The 20,065-nt window shown below is 34.7% G+C and overlaps 3 protein-coding genes and 1 long non-coding RNA gene across 4 annotated transcripts in view; 3 read left to right on the top strand and 1 right to left on the bottom strand.

Annotated features, from left to right (window-relative positions):
* Positions 1–20,065, top strand: part of LOC141442989 (uncharacterized) — a 52,358-nt gene that overhangs the window by 18,147 nt on the left and 14,146 nt on the right. The gene's annotated exons all lie outside the window — the stretch shown is intronic.
* Positions 8,416–10,521, bottom strand: LOC141442707 (adrenodoxin-like). The gene is made up of 3 exons (XM_074107777.1): positions 10,032–10,521; positions 9,385–9,564; positions 8,416–8,710 (listed from the first exon to the last, which is right to left on the bottom strand). The coding sequence occupies exons 1-3, from the start codon at positions 10,166–10,168 to the stop codon at positions 8,554–8,556; spliced, it is 474 nt and encodes a 157-aa protein (XP_073963878.1). The 5' UTR covers positions 10,169–10,521; the 3' UTR covers positions 8,416–8,553.
* LOC141442592 (uncharacterized) lies at positions 10,906–12,913 on the top strand. The gene is given in 3 exon segments (XM_074107611.1): positions 10,906–11,135; positions 11,138–11,155; positions 12,278–12,913. Coding segments are annotated over 3 exon segments (213 nt in total). The 5' UTR covers positions 10,906–11,048; the 3' UTR covers positions 12,386–12,913.
* LOC141442591 (ribosome assembly protein METTL17, mitochondrial) lies at positions 13,201–15,083 on the top strand. Its single transcript, XM_074107610.1, has one exon. It carries the CDS (start codon positions 13,749–13,751, stop codon positions 15,066–15,068), a length of 1,320 nt encoding a protein of 439 aa, XP_073963711.1. The 5' UTR covers positions 13,201–13,748; the 3' UTR covers positions 15,069–15,083.

Here is a 20,065-nt window from a genome sequence, read left to right as displayed (position 1 = left end):
CCCTCTTTTTTGCGTCGGGGGTTTAAAAACATTTAAATTCATGTGCGAAACTACATTTGAAATTTACCACGAGCTTAACGTAAGTAAAACATCGTGAGGAAACCTGCACAAACCTGCGAAGTTAGTCGCACTGGGCCCGCGTGGGAACTACGGCCCAAGCCCTCTAATTCTGAGAGGACAACCTGTGCCCAGCAGTAGGACGAATATGTATATAGGCATAGCTAGGCGAATTATCTCCTTGAAGTGGCAATGGGCACGTCGTATAGCACGGAGAACGGATGGCCGTTGGGGCCGAAAAGTTTTCGAATGGAGACCGCGGATCAGCAAGCGCAGCGTAGGACGTCCAGTCCACCTATGAGATGAACGGGCGGGCCGCTTCTTACTGAAAAACCGGCCAAGAGCGTGTCAGACACGCCCAAAATAGGGTTCCGTAGCCATTACGAAAAAATTAAGTCATATTTTTCTAAGGAGATCGTATTTTATACGGAATCTTCCAAGTTTAGGTATATTTTATACCTATTTACTCATAAACTACTAATAATTCTTAAGCAAACTTAGCCTTTATAGTGTTCCTTGAAAGTTTGATATACTTTAGGTACTACCATCTTGAATTTTTTCAAATTTTTCCACCCACCGCTTTAGATTTTAGAGGGGAGGGGGGCACTCGATTTTAATGAAAATTTGCACTTTAAAGAACAAATCATTAAATCGAAAAATTTATAAGACCTATCCAACGATACTCCACACTATAGGGTTGGATGAGAAAAAAAAATCACTCCCACTTTACGTCTATGGGAGGTACCCCAAAAAAAATACCATTTTGTCGGCATAGTTTACCTATATATTCATGCAAAATTACAGCTTACTAGCATTGATAGTCCCTGAGTAAAGCCGCGGACAGACGGACAGACAGACAGACATGGCGAAACTATAAGGGTTCCGTTTTTGCCATTTTGGCTCCGGAACCCTAAAAATTGGAGTTCTACGGGGGACGCCCGGGGGGTTATGTCCAACAGCAAACGTCCTGCGACTGATATAATGATGATATAAAAAAAAACCTCCTTTTAGAGACCGCAGTCGAGAAAAAAGCTACACATTTCTATTTCCGTGTTATTCTATCTATAAAGAAGTGCTCAAAAGCGGAGACTTTATTTCAAAAACCGGCCAAATGCGGGTCGGACTCGCACCGAGGGTTCTGTCCCAATTTTCAGGTGTAAAATGAGGTTACTTTGCCCCCCACTGGGTGACTATGCTCCAGTTCTGTATTTTGTTTAAATGTCTTGCAGGTCGAAGTCCCGGTACCCGATACACTTCGCAATAAAGTGGCAACACTAAACTTAAATTTTTGCTCCGATATTTTTTTTCTTTTCCTGTCTATGAAATATGAATCAAATTTATTTCAGGAGCATAGTTACCCAAACACCAGGTAACATTGCTTCTAAATTAAAGTTTTAATATAATATTATTAAAACAACATTATTACGTAGTTTTAAACAAGCCAGCATGATAGTAGGGGTGATCTACTTTATATAAACACAGATATGAACATACCACAGCATAATAATTTTCAAAATAAAACAAAGATTTCGAAATTTGGAGCAAATATCAGAGCAAAGTTACCTCATTTTACTATGTCGAAATATAGTATAATATAACTATAAATATCCAGTAACAGTCCTGCTTCTATATGTACAAGAATTAACTTGTAGGTAATTTGAAAATTCATGAAACTTCTCAAACAAGTGCAAACAGTACTTACTTAACACAAAGATAAGGTAAATATTCGTTGAGTACATTTTAAATACTAAACCTAACAAAGTAAAAAACCAAGGTTGGATGTTCCACGCGAAATGAGCGTCAAGAGTGATCGATTTAGTGGTTCTGTAGAAAATTCGAAGTTATTTTAATTGATGCGTACTTTATATTTTTTTACTGACTGCAAACAAATTTTAACAAATGTCCTTAGAAACAAAAAAGATTCGGTTCATAACTGACGGAGTTCAGAGATAAGGTAAAGATGAAAAAAAAAATACAACAGAGTCCTCTTTTTTCCTGTAGCCAATTCATAATGTAATTTATTTAAATATTTGTATATTTTCGAAGTGATTTCATACAAAAATCCAGTACAAATTGAAGTCACTGTGTACCCTAAAAATTAATTATTAAGTGCGTCCATAAAATCAAGCCAAGAAATTTGATTATAAGTACTAAAGTAGCAAAAGTCATAACGTATTTTTTTATTCTAAAGCCGACAATGCGGCATGCTGTTCAGCCTTATACTCAAAGGGTTCAGCAGATGCGAGTGAACCATTTTAGGGCCACTGGGTAGGCCCTATACTGCGAAGTACAAAATTCGAACTTCGTATCTTGTCGTCCCGCTGACGCTAATAATACGAGAGTGAGAGGGACGGTACGATACGAACTTCGAATTTCATAGTAGCCCCCCAGGGCCGAGCTTAGCCATCTAGGCAATCGTGTACCATCAAGCGAGATTGAGGCCAAACGTAAGCCAATTTTGCATAAAAAAATCTAGGCGCCCCGGGCGGGTCATGCCTTTGGAGCCCTTTTAGATATGACAACCCACAAAATTCGATCCGATAAGTCTATAAAAGTTAACGCTGAGTATAGTTTTCCTTTAGATCGATAATAACAAAAAAAATGAAAAGAAAAAAAATAATAAACCTTTTTCGGTGTCTCAGCACGAGCCAGGAGGAGTGACAGAAACCCAGCAGGTAGAGTAGACGACTACAGGTCCACTCCTGCTGGCTAGTGCTGAGGCACCGACTTCAAACTGGTACCTAGATTAAGGTTAAATAAAAAAGGTTGATTGTTTTTTGCTTTTTAGTTTTTTCGGCGGTTTAATTTTTTTGTTGTAGGTAGGTATTCTTCGGGCAGCCTCGGTCGTTATATTTTTATTATTAATCAATAAAAGATGTTAAAAAAGTAAACATGTTTAATAAATTCATATCTATACATCAAAATAATAATAAAGTTGTGTCTTACACGAAAATAAAACTAATAAACGCTAAAACTACATACCCGTGGGTATATACACAATTAAATAATGTTTTCTATACATATTCAAACAAATCTAGCAGAAATTACTTTCAGAAAATTCCCTCCGTCTCCACTTCTGATTGGCTGAACCAAAAGAACATAATAAAAGAAGTATAAATATATATTAAATATTGAGCCAGCCAGTTGTTGTCAAACGCGTGGCTGCGCGCCTCGTACGAAACTCTCGCGTGCGGTGACAAGCGACGCCCGTCATACAGTTTACGACAATGAGGGATCCTTGACAATTGACATGTGAAATATCGCTAGAATCGAGAGGTCCGTTTAAAGTTAGTCTTGTTTGTCATGCTATACACCGCGTTATTTTTGATGTCCGTTAACTTTAATGGGACAATCTAGGGGTCAAATTAAGTTTTTTTTTTTAACACAGTGGCCTGGCCTAACTAATACTGTTAAAAGATAATCAAGAGTTAAGATAATTAATTATTAGCATTAAAACAACGTAAAGGTCTTTAATTAATTACGTTTTTTGAAAATCTATAACTAATCCTTTTGTTAATTTACACAATTTAGCAAAAGAAAGTAAAACATGTGGGTTTTTTTCTGTATCTTTTATGTGTCACGTCAATGTCACTTATCAGGTTTGTTTATTTTACAATTAAACTATTAACAATGACTGAAGCTAGCTAGCTAGCTATTACCTACTTCTATGCATGAAAAAAGATTTTTCTTCTCGAATATTTTTTAATAGACAAAGAAGATAATTATCACGTAGTTCATATCAATGACCGACCTCAGATTTTTACATGCCTAACTTGGCTGAACGTGTCATGGGAAGCAATATACTACGTATAATAATATAACAACTAATCTAACCATATGGTCATTGTGAATAAAAAATATTTCATATCATTTAATTTCAATGAAATTCGATAATTGTACCCCGCTGAGCCGTCTGCCGAAGTTAACGACAATAAAAAAACACGGTGAATAGCTATTACAAAAGTGACACATATCGAATTGTCAAACATACCTCGATACTAGCGCTACCTAGCCTGCCATAAAAACCATTATTAAGCAATAGGTATTCGAAATCGAATTTCGTATCGTACTATCCCTTTCACATGCTTTCACTCTCTTATTAAATAACATAAGCGTCAGCAGGACGGTACGAACTAATACGTAACTCTAATTTTTCTAGACGAAAAATTTTATTGGTTCGTAAATTGAAGCTTTTACGTCATCATCATCCCAGCCTATAATACTTGCCAGGCCTCCTCTCAGAACAAGAGGGGCTTTAGTATATTTATTCACACGCATCTCGCACGCAAAGCTTGGTAAATTTTATTCCGCACATGAATTTCCAAGGTTTGAACCCTCTGTTTAGAGGCGATAGTCAAGGCCATTTTACGTCAAAAATACATTTTTCTATGTCGATACACAAATGACTTACGTATTTAGAAATTAATTAAAAATAATATATTCAACAATAACTGTGAAGTTGTGCATCAAAGTTTTTTTTGTTTTTTCGCCAAAAAGAATGATCTTAACCTTGTGTCCAAGATAACAGACTTAAAAAAACACAGTGTGTACCTTTATAAAGGAAACGTGTTCTGGCAATTCATAAAATGTGTGTTAATTGCTTCAAGGTATCAAATACCATCGTTTTTTTACTAAGACATTTTTTGTTACAGGTCTGAACACCAACCCTAGTTTTTTTTTAAATATTACAATATGTAGTGCTTGGAAAAGCTTCCCGTTCAGAGGAGAGGTAAATGTGATTAAAAATAAAAGCTGCCACTTGTGATTTTGTCTACGAATAAATATAGAATATATATGCGTAGGATTTTGTATACTAATATAAACCAATAAGTTATTTGATCTTTTTCCTAAGATTATTTTATTATGCTATCAAACTTCTAATAATAACAACCTCTTCTAAGCTAAAAAAATTATAAATACTATTTAAATAGATATACTTCTTGACGATATAAAAAATAATACATGAGAATAAGTAAAAATACATAAGAGTTGCCTGAGATCAAACAGGTTAAAGGTCTCTAACCGTATCATGCCACGACCGTAACAGGAGCGTGTCAGGACCGGACTGTCAAACGCATACATGACCCGCGGCGACGGTTGGCATAGTCTCATACTTTACAATACGAAGAATACATTTTTGCCCGACACCTTAAGACACAGAGTAATGTGGGAAGAGACCTTTAAAGGGAATAATTTTTTGCCGCTGGATCAGGTACGCTGTAATTGTGACAAACCAATTGAAATTAATAATACAGATGTAAAATACGATCACGTGCAGTGTCAACTAAGGGGCTGTTTCACCATCCATTGATAAGTGTTAACTGACGGTTAAATGTGATGCCGTCGTCTATTCGAACAAAACAAATAGAGACGCCATCACATTTAACCGTCAGTTAACACTAATCAATGGATGGTGAAACAGCCCCTAAATGTCAACATGTCGTCACTACTTTTTAAAAAGGCTCGTACCTTGATTAAGTATGCTATAGTTGTGACAAACCAATTGAAATTAATAATATGTAATTTTAAAAAGTTCGTACCCTAAAATCGATAACTTTTCTGAGTGAACTTTATGAACATGACTTCAAGGGTCAATTTTGTTGCCGTATGAAGTATTCATTAGAGGTACTTACGAGATTTTTCAGTCACTGATTTCCAGCTCTCCATGTTCATGGGAAGAATATAATAATTATATGTATTTTTATAAATAATAACATTATGCACAGCAATGGTTATCATAAATTTGTTCTACAATAACTATACACACCGTGTTTTTTTTTTATTTCCGCTAACTTGATTTTGATATGAACTAACTAATTATTAACTTTTTCGCAAAAATGAAAAAAAAAAATTTTTTTCTACAATTTTTTTTTTTCATACATGTAATAGTTTCACAGCAATTGTTAATAAATTGCAAAATAAACAAACTTGAAAAGTGACATTAACGTGACACATAAGAGACATCAAAAAAAAAACACTTTTTTAACTGTCTAATGCTAAATAACTTTTATGAAAGAGCGAATTCCTCCTAATACAAGTGCTTCACTTAAAAGGAGGATTCGACACTATTTTTAAAACAAAAGTTGAAAATAAATAATTGTTTTTTTACGCTTTTTTACTGTTTATTTTCTTAACTCTTGGTTACCTAATAAAGAGTAAGAGTTAGGCCACTGTGTCGTAGAGAAATTAACTTCATTTGACCTGTATGTCCCCTTAAAGTTAACGGAAATCAAAAATAACACGGTGTAGATGAGAGTGATGAAAACTAGTCCGATTACAAAGTTGTAAGATATAACAAAATGATTATAGAATATTGCAGCAGATAATTGGGTTAGTTTGACTAAATATAATATTGTATTGTAAAACTTTTTATTGTAGGTACGTGCCAGAGATGGGCAAAATGTAATCGACTAATGATTAATGATTGAGTTTAACCTATTCAATCGCTATTAACGATTAAAGATGACGATTGATTAATCTTAGTTTAATTTAGTCACGATTAAATTAATCGTCGATTAATTACCAGCAACTAAATTTTTAATCAATTAATTAATTCGATTAATATTCTCGATTAATATTAGGAATAAATAAATTTGATTTGTAATAAATATCACACAGCATACATACTAGAATGATTTTACAATTGAACAACACATAACAAGACATTTAATTTTTGTAGCATGCATGTTCCATTTTTTTATTGAGATTTAATCGTGAAATTTAGTCGATTAAAATGACAATTGATCAATCGTTATTCGAATAATCCGTCGATTAATTTAATCGCCAATATATATATCGTGATTAATTTTGTGACGATTGATCTTCAATTGATTGATTAGTTGATTAAAAAATTAATCGATTAATGCCGATCTTTGGTACGTACCTACATTAAAACACATGAAATTAACAGATAATAAGATGTACAAAGGCGAACTTATCCCTTAAGGGGATTTCTTCCTGTTAACCTTTGAACGATTGACAGGATATCAGAAAGAGTAGTCACTACAATGAAAAGATAAAGAACCGAAATTTTAAGTTAATCCAAACAGTGCATTATAAATACACATACATATTATATTTATAATATTTGCCCCATTACCTATTTTGAATAGCAACTAATATAATTAGAAACTGGTGGAGTTATTGGAAGAATTAAGGAAGTTTAAGAAGAATTTGATCAAATCATTTGATAGTAGGATCAAGAATTCTGATGAAAAACCTTTACAACTTTGTTCAGACAAACTTAACTATCTACTGAATTACTCCGGAACAATTTACTCGCCTTGTTAAATCCGAACTGTTTTGATTGTCCTCAAATGTACACTATCATTAAATTAAAATGCTTAGCTACAAAATATCTAAATATAAAAACTGTGTCTACGTCAAACAACCGTTAACACAGGTTGTTTTGAAACATCTAAGTAGAAATGTACTCAAAGACTTTTAGTTAATTGGGATCTTAAAAATAGAACAATTCTTAATTATTATTTTTTGTATAGAAAGAAAAGACAATTATAAGAAACCAATTTTGATGTTTTTTCAATAATTCATTACTTTTTTTAAATTTATTATTGAACTATTTTGGTTGATGACAACAGTTAAATCTAGTTCTGCCACATAAATGCTCATTTCATAAATTTGAATCTTTTTGCAAAGGTAAAATACATTATCTGTTTGCGTTTGTATTAATTTGATCTGTATGCTGGCGAGCGTCATTTTATTTTTTATCTGTGGTGAAGTGGTAAGCTGTCAAAGTGTTATATGTCAGATTGCGGGTCCAAATTGAATTCCGTAGTTCTAATCCAAGCGTAAACAGAATAAAGTACAACTCGGACCGTCTACGTAATAGTTTTCAAAGTCAGATGAAGGTCATTCCTGATTTTTTATGCAATAAGTCCATTACACTTTACACTACATTAAAATCAAATAACTACAGAAAAGATTTAAAAAGCATTTATCTCGAATTTTTTTTTCAAACCCCAATAGATTGAACTCTGCAGAAGTCATAACTATAGTGTAAATTCATGTATTTGATTAGTCGAATTAGCCTTGATACGGTTTAAAGATAATAGGGATGACGAATGGATTAAAAATATATCAATCTATTTAGTCCAACAGTTACTTTAAAAAATGTGGGCCACATATTTTGCATATTATTAAAATCAACAAAGGTATAGGTCATCAAACTTCTGGAGTGGGGGCTTGTGATGTCACTATTAGGTAAAAATTGTACCATATTATAGTGACTTCACTCGAAACTTCTAAGCACTGTATCCTCGTCATTCTTTGTTTGTCAAACAAAAGAAAAAATATTTGTACAATATTTTTTAATTACATAACTGACCAACTACAGGTAAAAGTCGTCTAGCCTATTGCAGCCTACATATTGTAGAAAAAATTTCTAATTTCAAATTATGTCCCAAGAAAAAAAAAGTCTTCAGTCTTTGCAAGAACTGCCTGCTTTGAGCGCACTTCTACCTTATCTGATCCACTGCATCAGCTTCTGGCATCATTGATGGTCTCCGGAACCTGTACTTCGAGGCCGTCCAGTTCCTTTGTCATTGTGATTTGACACCCGAGCCGTGATGTGTCAGTCAGTCCATAGGCGAGGTCTAACATGTCACGTTCTTCGTCAGAGGCTTCTTCTGGCAACCTGGGAAAATGTTTAAAATCCAAGTCAAAGTCAAAATATTAATATTCAATTTAGGATATAGCAATGCCTTGGTTCAGTAAAAACCTTTGTTGAAATTTCATAACTTTCGTATTTTAATATATTAGCAGGATGTGTGCTGGTTTGACCTAAAGCCTCTCAATCTGAGGATCGTGGATTCAAATCCGGGATTTTAACCACCTAAGTCCCAGTGAAAAATTCGGCATGTAGTCACTACAGTCCGTAGTCCTACCAGTAGTATTATACTCATTCAGACCCAAGTACTTAGAAGACTTTTTTTTATGTAATTGTATTTATACACCATTTCCGATTAGCATGAAATTTGAAACCAAAATGGCGGGTTTTCTATTAAGTTCTACTGGTAGGACCGTGGTACGCTATGACTACACAACTGTTGAAGGAGCTGGGTCTGAATAACAAAGTTAATAAGTACTATGGGTAGGACCTTGGGCCTTAGGAGGTTAAATTTACTACAAACGTAACGGTGAAGAAAAACATTGTAAGGCAACATTGTGTGAAGTTTCCAGTTTGCACTGGACTCTCCTGGGAACTATGGCCCAGGCCCTCTCTTTCTAGGAGGCAGCCTGTGCCAAGCAGTGGGATGTATAATATATAGGCTGGGTGGGTGCGATACAAAACAAAACCTTATATTTTACCTGTCATAATCGTCCTGTTTTAATATAACATGACATGTAGAGCAAGTAAGGGTGCCCTCACAGGCACCGTAACCTTCAATGTTGAGGTCGTTGTTGACAATCACATCAAGCAGTGTGTCTCCCACCTTGGCTTCAGATTCTATTCTCTTTCCATCATGGAGAACAAAGGTTACTTTGACTCTGGAATTAATAAGTTTTTCATATTAGTTACTAACTTACAAAACTAAGTTATCTTAAGTTTGTAGGGGCATAGCCAGAATGACAGCTAGACTTGTAATTCGTAAACAAAAAATCATCTTTGATGGCACATTCACCAAGCAATGTTAGCCATCTCAGGTCTATTGCACTTGCTTACAAAAAATAATCAATCAATAACAGCAAAATATCTGACCCACATTTAATAATCATTAATATAATAAAAGTATATCATATCAAAGTTTATTAGTGGTACACGATTTTAATGCCAATGATAAAACTAAAGTAGTAACTTTATCAATAATATTAAGATTTCGTGTTTGTTGATAAATTTACATCTCCTATTCAAGGGCAATATTTCTCTTATCACCTAATATTGTGTAATCAACGTCAAATTGCTTATCTATTTGAAACTTAAAAAAACATTGTGAAAAGATCTAATAATCACTTACTTTTCATCTTTTAATGCCTTTACAGACGTGGAGAGCGGCGCAGAGTCCCTAAAACTACTCAAATTGTGTCTAAAAGCGCTATTTAGACATCGAATTCGTGGAACTGTGAAAGTTCTAATTAAATTTCTGTAAAACATATTGAGGTTTACACACAGCAATAAGCGCTGAATCACTGCTTTGAATAACGATCTAACAGGCCGCTGGACGCTATAGAGCAAAAATAATGGTAATATTTGGGTAAATATTAGAAATTGTAATTGACCCTGAATTCATTTACAACAGTTTTTAGGTTAAGCTACGTTCCGTCACACTAAACTAAACTTTTGTTACAAACGTCAACGCTGACTGCAAAACTTCTCCATGAAAAGACCAATGAAAGACTAAATAAAATAAAATAAAAATACCACAAAGAAATAATAAGTCTATTTGTTTTATCCATAGCTACAACACAACGTACATTGGTAAAGACTGAAGTGATCGACTGTAACCTTAGTTATATTTACGACGATCACGTTATTTTTTTGTTATTAATAAATATCTTTATAATCAGATCAAATCAAAATCAGATATTTAAAATTAATCACAGTTTTCTACATCAGTGGTTTATCTACAAAAAAGAGAATATGACAGGTAAAACATATCTGCGTGAATCGAAAACAACTACGTGTATAAAAAAAGACTGAATCGGACACCGTTAAAAACGCGGAAAAACAATGGCGTTTCTATTTTATGGTTTTCACACAAATGTATATTTATTTGTTGGTATTGTGTTTTTCATGGTGTATTTTTCACTGTTCATTTCGATTTACTTACTATATTTCGATGGGCAAAATTGTTGAGTGAGAGACTTGTGTTGTGAGAGCTGCGGCCAATGCATGCAATAGATAAAAAAGTGGAAACTGTCAAAGTTGTCAAAACATTCTTAATTTCATATTCGATTATTCGGATTTTCTCTAAGGATTTTCCCTTAGGATTTTCTATAAACATTTAATTGGCAATAAATGTTAAGAGATTAAGATGACTGTGAAACCACGAGAAATACCAGAGGGCGAGGATGACCCTGTCGAAAGCATGCAAAGTTAAATGAAAACTGCATGCTTAGAAACTTGCACTATAAAGTTCAGGTAAAGTAAACTTTACTTGTTGCTGACTAAAGTGATAACACCGGTCATGTAAATGTTTAATATTAAATTTACTGTCAGTGCCATATATTTAAGAGTTACACTAATGTTGTTTTTTTTTTTTGAGGCAGTTGGTTTAATTTTTTTACATTTTGTCAGCCAACACAAGACTAAACATAGGCTTATCACCATCCATTCATTAAATTTATTTGACGGATAATAAATGTGTCTGTTTGTTTTGTTCAAAAAGATGGAGACGGCATCAAATTTATTTATCAATGAGTGGTGAAACAGCCCCTTAGTTTTTCAAAATGAATTCAATAATCTTAATTTTATAATAAACTAAATTCAGTTATGATGTGTTTTTAATCAATCAATGTTTTAAAAACTAAAACATAAAAACTGAAATGTTGTTATGATTAACAACATACCTATAAAAAATTGATCACTAATGGATATTTTTTTAGGGGTTGGGAACCATGATTGCCATTTATATGACAATGCTAGTTTTCGGTTTTACATCTCAATACTCTTTACGGATCCTTATTATTTTTTAAAGAACCTCTCCCATTTCTCTAATTACATAAGTTAGATGAGGGTCCCTTGAAGTTAGTGCCAAAGTATTTAAAAAAGAAGTGAGCCAAGGCAAGTTCTAATTCCTAAAACTTAAAACGCAAATCTTATAGGTGAAAAACTCTAGTAAAGGACCTGTTGTATATAGCAGTCCATAGAATTCATTTGGAGCTATTGTTATTTTGAATTTGGAATGTCAATTTGTTTATTTGGACTTGTTACTACTATGTATACAACTGATTATTTACTCAAGTTTTCACCTATATATACTCAGCGGCACAAAATCTGGCCCACTCCACATACAAAATTACCTATTATTGCATACATTTGAGGGCCAGATTTTTTGCCACTCAGTATATGTATCTCTATTAATCAACTTGATTTTTTTAAACATCACTTTGTTTCATCTATCATGTTTTTGAGCTTAGGTGAAAGTTTAAGCCTATATAATATCAAACTCCTGGGCAAAAGCCTTGCCCAGCTTGGGCCCTTTTCTCTGCCATTCTTCCATCCTGTGCCTTAGTATTTATAAATTAAATTTTCTTTGACCAGGAGTGCATAGCCACAACAAAGGACTGGAGGAAGTGTCAGACTGAAGTGGAGCAGTTCCGGAATTGCATTGGAAAACACAAACAGGAAGAAATGACTAAGAAGAACTAATATAGTATAGGAATAGTGTTAAAAGATGATTATTGGACTTTGTTTTTTTATTGTTAAATTAAAGAAAATTAGGCCTATATCATTTCTATACCTGTCTGTTTTTGTGGTTTATTTTGTATAGATATTGTAGCTAACTAAGAGAAATATTCTTGTTTAACCAGTTTGCTAGTTTAAACCAAAGCTATATTAAATGATTTATTTAGGATTTAAATCATTAATTTACGTAAAAAAAACATCTGGTATAAAAAAGTTTTTCATGTAAAAATAGAAGATTGTACAACAAGAGCATATAAACGAGCCATTTTACCCGAGACATTCATATAGCCACCCGAGCCGGTACGGCGAGGGTGGATAGACACGTTGAGGGGAAAACGGGTTTAATGCTTGAGTTGTACACTCTACTTTTCACTTAGATGGTGAGGAAATGAAATGGCAATAGTGGAAACAATTATTCACTTACTACGTACCTTTTATTATTCATACATTAGTATATCAAGTTGCCCGAAATAAATGAATTTATTATTATTATTATTATATCAATATAAATTTTAAATTTTATAGATCTATCTCAACTGATTTGGTTGATTTTTAGTTTTATATAAATTAAAAAGTATATGTACAAACTTCTTTGTTTGTGACTATGTGCACCTGATTGCCTTAGTCTTGGATGAAGATTTTATTTTATGCACTAGAGCATAAAAAGTCATTTTATGTTGCTTAGCTCCAGCATAAACACCTTAGACAAAAGATAAACACGAACTATACGAGCATGAGAAGTGGTTTTTTTTTTAACGAAGCGATCATCATAAAGTGTGTTACCATTTAACGGAGGTGGTAGGACCTTGTGCAAGGTCCACCCGAATTACTACCACCATCTTGCTCGCTAATCCTGCCATTAAGCAGCAGTGCTTGCACTGTTGTGTTTCGGCGTGGAGAGTAAGACAGCCGGTGAAATTACTAGCACATGAGGTACGTCATCTTAGACCTCTAGGTTGGCAACGCATCTGCAATCCCTCTGGTTTATGGGCGGTGGCGATTTCTTTCCTCAGGAGACTCACTAGCTCGTTTGCCTTCCAGTCGAATAAAAAAAAATAACAAACTATGATTTCTTTAAGACAGTTGGATTTACAGTAATTTAACTAAATGCAACGCCAGTTTGTAAATATCGAAGTTATCAGTAAATAACTATACTTTTTTGCTAAGCTAATCGTAAGCTCTACCGCACCTTATGATAAAACTAAAACTTACTGCTCACAATTAATAGTGGATGTGGGTATTTTTTATAATCGAATGGCAACCCAGCTTGACAGCTGACATTGACATTTCAAAACAATAACACGCGAGAGTTAGGTTAAGCTACAAAATGTTTAGAAAACTAAGGGTAAATCGATTTTCTATGCTTTATTCAAACTACTCAGTCAAAGTAGAGATAGATGCGAGTCTACGGGACAAGTTTGATAGCAATGAGTACAAACCTCGCAAGCACCCTGGGACAGCAAGAGTAAAAATCGCATCAATACCTCCGGACATCACCAAAGCAATAAAGATAATCTTAGATGATTCTGGCGCGAGATCTTTACACCAGGACAGCATAAAGCTAAACAACTACTTACGATCACGACTGCTGCCTCCAGAAGACGGCGATATAGACGAAAAAGCGGCAAAGATCCACGACAAAATTGCGAAGAAAGCAAATTCCAAAATCGGCGACAATTTAACGGAAGATGAGTTAAATCAGTTTAATAAGCAATTGCAATCTAAAGTTTTTAATATTTTAAAAGCTAACGTATACCGATGGGGCAATATCTCGTATGATAAAGCTACTTGCTTGCAGTATTTGATGTCAAGATCTGCTCCAGAGTATGCAGTCCTAGTACGACTGTTAGATGAAATAAGAAAGAAATATCCAGATTATAAGCCTAGAAGTTTCTTTGACTTCGGTTCTGGAGTAGGAACGGGCACATGGGCCATTAATAAATACTGGAAAGAAGATATTTTTGAATATTTTTGTGTAGATACTTCCCAAAACATGCATGATTTAGCAAGGTTGATATTGTGTCAAGGAAAAGACAATGTCACCATGCCTTTGAAAGGTTACTTTCAGCGGCAGTTTCTACCAGCATCAACGGATCTAAAATACAACATAGTTTTATCAGCTTTCTCATTATTTGAGCAACCGAATATGCGGTCACGATTGGAAATAATTCAGAAATTGTGGAAAAAGACTGAAGACTTTCTTATAATAATCGAACAGGGCTCAAACGCTGGCTTCCAAGTTGTAAATGAAGCTAGAGAATTTGTTTTAAATCTGCCGAAAGGTAAACACAACGGTTTTGCATTCTCACCATGTCCAAATGACAATGTATGTCCAAGATACTTAGAACATAAAACTCCTTGTAACTTCCTGATGAAGTATGAAACATTACCATACCCATCGAAATCTGACGTCGCAGCAGAGCTGTTCTCTTATGTTATATTAAAGAAAGGTATCCGTCCTTCTGATGATCCACAGTGGCCTAGGATAGTGAGAGCACCGATTGTCCGATCTGGACACACAATTTGCAGGTTATGCACAAAGCAAGGAGAATTAAAGGAGGTTATATTTTCTAAGTCCAAGTTCGATCAGACGACGTATAGGTGCGCTAGATCTAGTAATTGGGGTGACTTGTTGCCAGTTCAATAAATTATTTTGAATGACTATGCATTTTATTACTATTACTAGCTTTTACCTGTGGCTCCCATTACTTTTTAGGGTTAAGTATGACGATAGAATTGTTTTATTTATTAAAATTCCTTGAGTTTGGGGGCGTTCAAGTAATACATAACGCATTTTTGACAACCCCCCCCCTCCCCCCATGTAACGCGCCGTAACATTTTTCTTTACCCCCCTCCCCCTTCCTAAAAGTTACGTAACACCTAAATTACCATTTTTTTAGCTTTTCTTTAGCAGTTTCTGAATTAAGCTGGCATTTCTTGACACAGTCACACTGGCAACTTAGCATGAGAGCATTTATAGGCCAAGAACAACAACTGATGATGCGAATTTCCCACTTTTGAGGACATTATAGTATGTACTTGTTACAAAAAAACTGTGACGTAACGCGTAGTTTGAAACCCCCCATCCCGCCCCTGTAACGCATCGTAAGTTTTTACAAGAAGCCCAAATTGCGTTACGTAATACTTGAACGCTCCCTTTCTAAAAATTATGTTGTGTTTTTCATTTATCCTAACTTATGTGAATAGGTAGTTTGAAATTTAATATAAATATTACTTGACTATATAATATTGGGGTAACAATACCACTCCTTGCAGTCGGGTAAAAGTGGCCAATGTATTACTTCCGAGTTCGAGCTATTTACACATAATACCACAAATTTCATTTAGCTAAATCCGTCTAGATTTCTTCAACATAAATATAAATCATAAATCTTAATGGTGTGTTTGCTAGCGCCATCTGTTGCCGAGTATATGTATTAAAGGGATACCCCTATATGGTCCTGAACTAACAGAGCGATCTTTTGGTGAGTAGCTAATTTACTTTAGTAATAGCTACTTAATAACAGATGGCACTGTTTTACAACGTACGATAGAAACTCGAAAAAGGGCGAGTGAAGTTTATCCTCGATGAAATAGGCAGAACCACAGAAAGTCATCTAAAGTAGCGGCCACACCGCTGCTTCTTCTGAGAAACTTGATCCTTTGGCCCTACGCAGAGTTAGTTCTCTCTGCGTTTTTTACAGTATCTACTAGGGAGTGTTCCGACGAACGGTGCTCTTCCACTGTGCGGCTTAAACGTGCCTTACTACCTCGCACGTGTAAAATATGGAATGGACTCACTGCTGGGGTTTTTCTATCTAGCTATGATTTGAGTTCCTTCAAAAGGTGAGTGTAAGTGTATCGCCTATTGCAAGGCCGGCAACGCACTCGCAGTCCTAATAATGTTGTAGGTGTCCATGGGCAGCGGTGATCACTTACCATCAGTTGACCCGACTGCTCATTTGCCAGCTGTTTGATAAAAAATATACCTATTTTCATTTTAATGGACAGAATAAATAAATCTCATAAGGCTTTGTTAGATTAAAGTCGTTAGATACAATGATATTGTTAATCTAATTTTTCCTTAATGTTGGCAGTAGCACCATATGTAGACCATGGCCGTTAACTTCACCATATCACAAGATAAGAAATAAGAATATAATGCCGAATCTCATGAGTAAAATTATCCGACGAGCAATACATTGCGGGCGTCGTATAATCATCACATAGTAACTAGTTTGGCAGGCCCGCAACCTATATGGTGTCAAAAAACCCTGTACGATAATTTAACCCACATTAAGGCTACTGATTACTAAGACGATACAAGTGGAAAATTATTTAAATTAAAAAAAAATGTATGGAAGTTGAGGCACAACAAGAAGACTATAATAGTTTCTGCATACGAAGCATTTTTAAAAAATTTACCAATTTAAATTGTCGTACAGATTTTCAACACCATGTATATTGCTACTTGGATGTTATTTTTTTCAGTTGGAATGTGACCTCCGTCAAACTTCAAGCGGCCGGCTGCAGTTTCTTCTCATAAGTAAAATAAAAACCGGCCAAGAGCGTGTCGGACACGCCCAAAATAGGGCGCCGTCCGTAGCCATTACGAAAAAATTAAGTAATATTTTTCCAAGGATTTCGTATTTTATACGGAATCTTCCAAGTTTAGGTATATTTTATACCTTAAGCTTTAGGCTGCTATTTAAGAGTAAAATTACTAATAATTCTCAAGAAAACTTAGCCGTTATAATTTTCCTTGAAAGTTTTTCCACCCATCAGTTTAGATTTTAGAGAGGGGGCTCGATTTTAATGAAAATTTGCACTTTAAAGTAGAATATTTCGCAAAAAAATAAATGAATCGAAAAATCGTCTTAGCACGTCTATAGGAGGGTTTACTAATGTTTCGGCGAATAACGTTTGGCAACCTGTTTCATTTCGCAACTTTTCATTTCCCAACTGTTTAATATTTCTGAAACTGTAAATATTTCAGGATTTTTATAAAACTAACCTAACCTAACCTAAATCCTGAAATATTTACAGTTTTAGAGTTTGCGAAATGAAAAGTTGCGAAATGAAACAGGTTGCCAAACGTTAGGTTGCGAAAAGGCAGTACTCGCTATATGAGGTACCCTAAAAACATTTTTTTTTCAAGTTTTTATTGTAACATTTTGTCGGCATAGCTTACATATTTATCCGTGCAAAATTGCAGCTTTCTAGCATTGATAGTCCCTGAGCAAAGCCGCGGACGGACGGACAGACAGACATGGCGAAACTATAAGGGTTCCGTTGTTGCCATTTTGGCTCCGGAACCCTAACAACAAATGTTGTCTTTGTCACTGGCACAAAGGTTTTATAGGCACGGAGTCATAGGACTCCGCTACGCGTTTTGTTCACGTCCATAATTATGACTACTCAATTTAATTGACTCACTATCGCGGATTCCGAAACCGTGTTTCCCCGTCTCAATACCGTTCAGTTACTCAGAATCATAAGATTCTATGTGTCAAGTTGACAACAAACAAACTAAAACAAGAGTGTATGGTTTTAAAGCTCAATTCTAGGTAACATAAGGCATTCGCAAAGTCATTAATTAGCCTAATTTTTATTCTAGCGTGATGCACGTCATTACGCCGTTGTTGATATTTGTGACGTATGGGAATTACCATTGGAATGGTGTTGGAATGAGTTTCAATGGATTTACGACAGTTCACGAAGAGAAGTTATAATGCTAAAAATGTGTTTTACTGTATTTTGTGAGATGCTTATTCTTGCATCGTAATATTTTTATCTAGCATTGCTCATATTTTCGCATATTTTAATTAAGTATTATATGTCAAAGTCAAAGTCAAAATATCTTTATTCAATTTAACCCCTAATGGTTTTAAAAGACCTATCCAACGATACCCCACACTATAGGGTAGGATGAGAAAATGAAAATCACCCTTACTTTACGTCTATGAGAGGTACCCTAAAAAAAATTTATATATTTTTTTATTGTACCATTTTGTCGGCATAGTTTACATATATATTCGTGCATAATTACAGCTTTCTAGCATTGATAGTCCCTGAGCAAAGCTTCGGACAATACAGACAGACAGACCGTTTTGGGAAACTACAAGGGTTCCGTTTTTGCCATTTCTGTCCGCGAACCTAAAAAGATCTTAAAGATTCCCGCGTCTTCAAATAATAAATTGCTCTAATTTCTCTCTTTTGTAAGATAAAAAATTGACTCAATGTCTGCAGCAGCACCCCATAAAATAAGGCCGTACGAAATATGTAATGCTAAATGCTAATATAATATAATAAGTAAGCAAAATACACCAACCGTAAAGCAGCAGAGCTCAATATACATACCGCGATTGCTGTGACGTGTGGTCCCTATGTTTTACTTAAGTTAAATAAAAATAATATTACGAAAGAAACAAACTTTTATTTTAGTTAATTACCTACTTTTGCAAATTCCTTATTAAAGCCCAAAAAATGGAAAATTTGTGTAATTTTAAAATATTGTAATCAAGTAGGTTACGAGATAAAGAGTGACATCTCATGTTACCTTAGTACCAACTACCAAGGTTACAAAGCACCAAAGTAAAATGAGGTTACTTTGCTCCAATATTTGCTTCAAATTTGGTAATCTTTGTTTTATTTTGATAATTATTATGCTGTGGTATGTTCATATATGTATTTATGTAAAGTAGATCACCCCTACTATCATGTTGGCTTGCTTAAACTACATTGTTGCATTTTTACCCCATCATTGTCATTGCACTCTGTCTTATCACTGTACGGCGTCTGACAGGAAATAGCTATTTGTGTCACAAGGGAGCAAAATAGTGTATTTACGGCGAGGGCGTACATTGAATCCAGAATGTAGCGAAGGATTCTACAATAGAATCCTGAGCGTAGCGAGGGATTCTAAAGTAGAATCCTAAGCGTAATGAGGGATTCAAGTGTTAACGCCCAAGATGAAAATATTTTTGCTCCCGTGTGGCTCATACAACTTTTCACACCGAGCATTAAGAAACTTGAAAAAAATATATCTAAATATCATTAAAGAACAACCAGCATAGAAAATAGCGTGGCTTTACAATTATCAACTTCAAAAATTGACATTTGCAATTTAACACTTAGAAAAGCCTTGAACAGAAAAGTTGCACTTTGCTCCCTCTCGACAGGGAGGAAAAGTTACTTTTCTGAAGGAGAGGTGTGAAAAGAAAATAAAGTATCGCACGGAGCCAAAATTGAAGTGAGTGTTGCCACTTTATTGGAAAGTGTATCGGGTACCGGGACTTCGACCTGCAAGACATTTAAACAAAATACTGAATTGGAGCATAGTTACCCAGTGGGGGGCAAAGTAACCTCATTTTACGGCAGTGATTGTTACTTAATATTCCTAACTTTACCTAACCTAACCTATCCTCTTGAGTCCTGACATTTTTTAACAAACTTAGTGCTCATTGACATCTTCTAATGTTGCTTAAGACCTAAACGTGGTTGGCCTGCTTTTTTATTTTGGATATTATTTCAAAATTCTTAGAACTCTTTATTCAATGAACAATTTTTACTGTATAAAGTACATTTGGCCGTTATTCTTAGTGTTAATTGGTCCTTTATAAAGTATGCGAGGGCTCAGGAGGC

This window comes from Choristoneura fumiferana, chromosome 26 (genome assembly GCF_025370935.1).
Source record: "Choristoneura fumiferana chromosome 26, NRCan_CFum_1, whole genome shotgun sequence".
In the NCBI taxonomy this organism is placed as follows: Eukaryota; Metazoa; Arthropoda; class Insecta; order Lepidoptera; family Tortricidae; genus Choristoneura; species Choristoneura fumiferana.
This window is presented reverse-complemented; position numbering and strand designations above follow the sequence as displayed.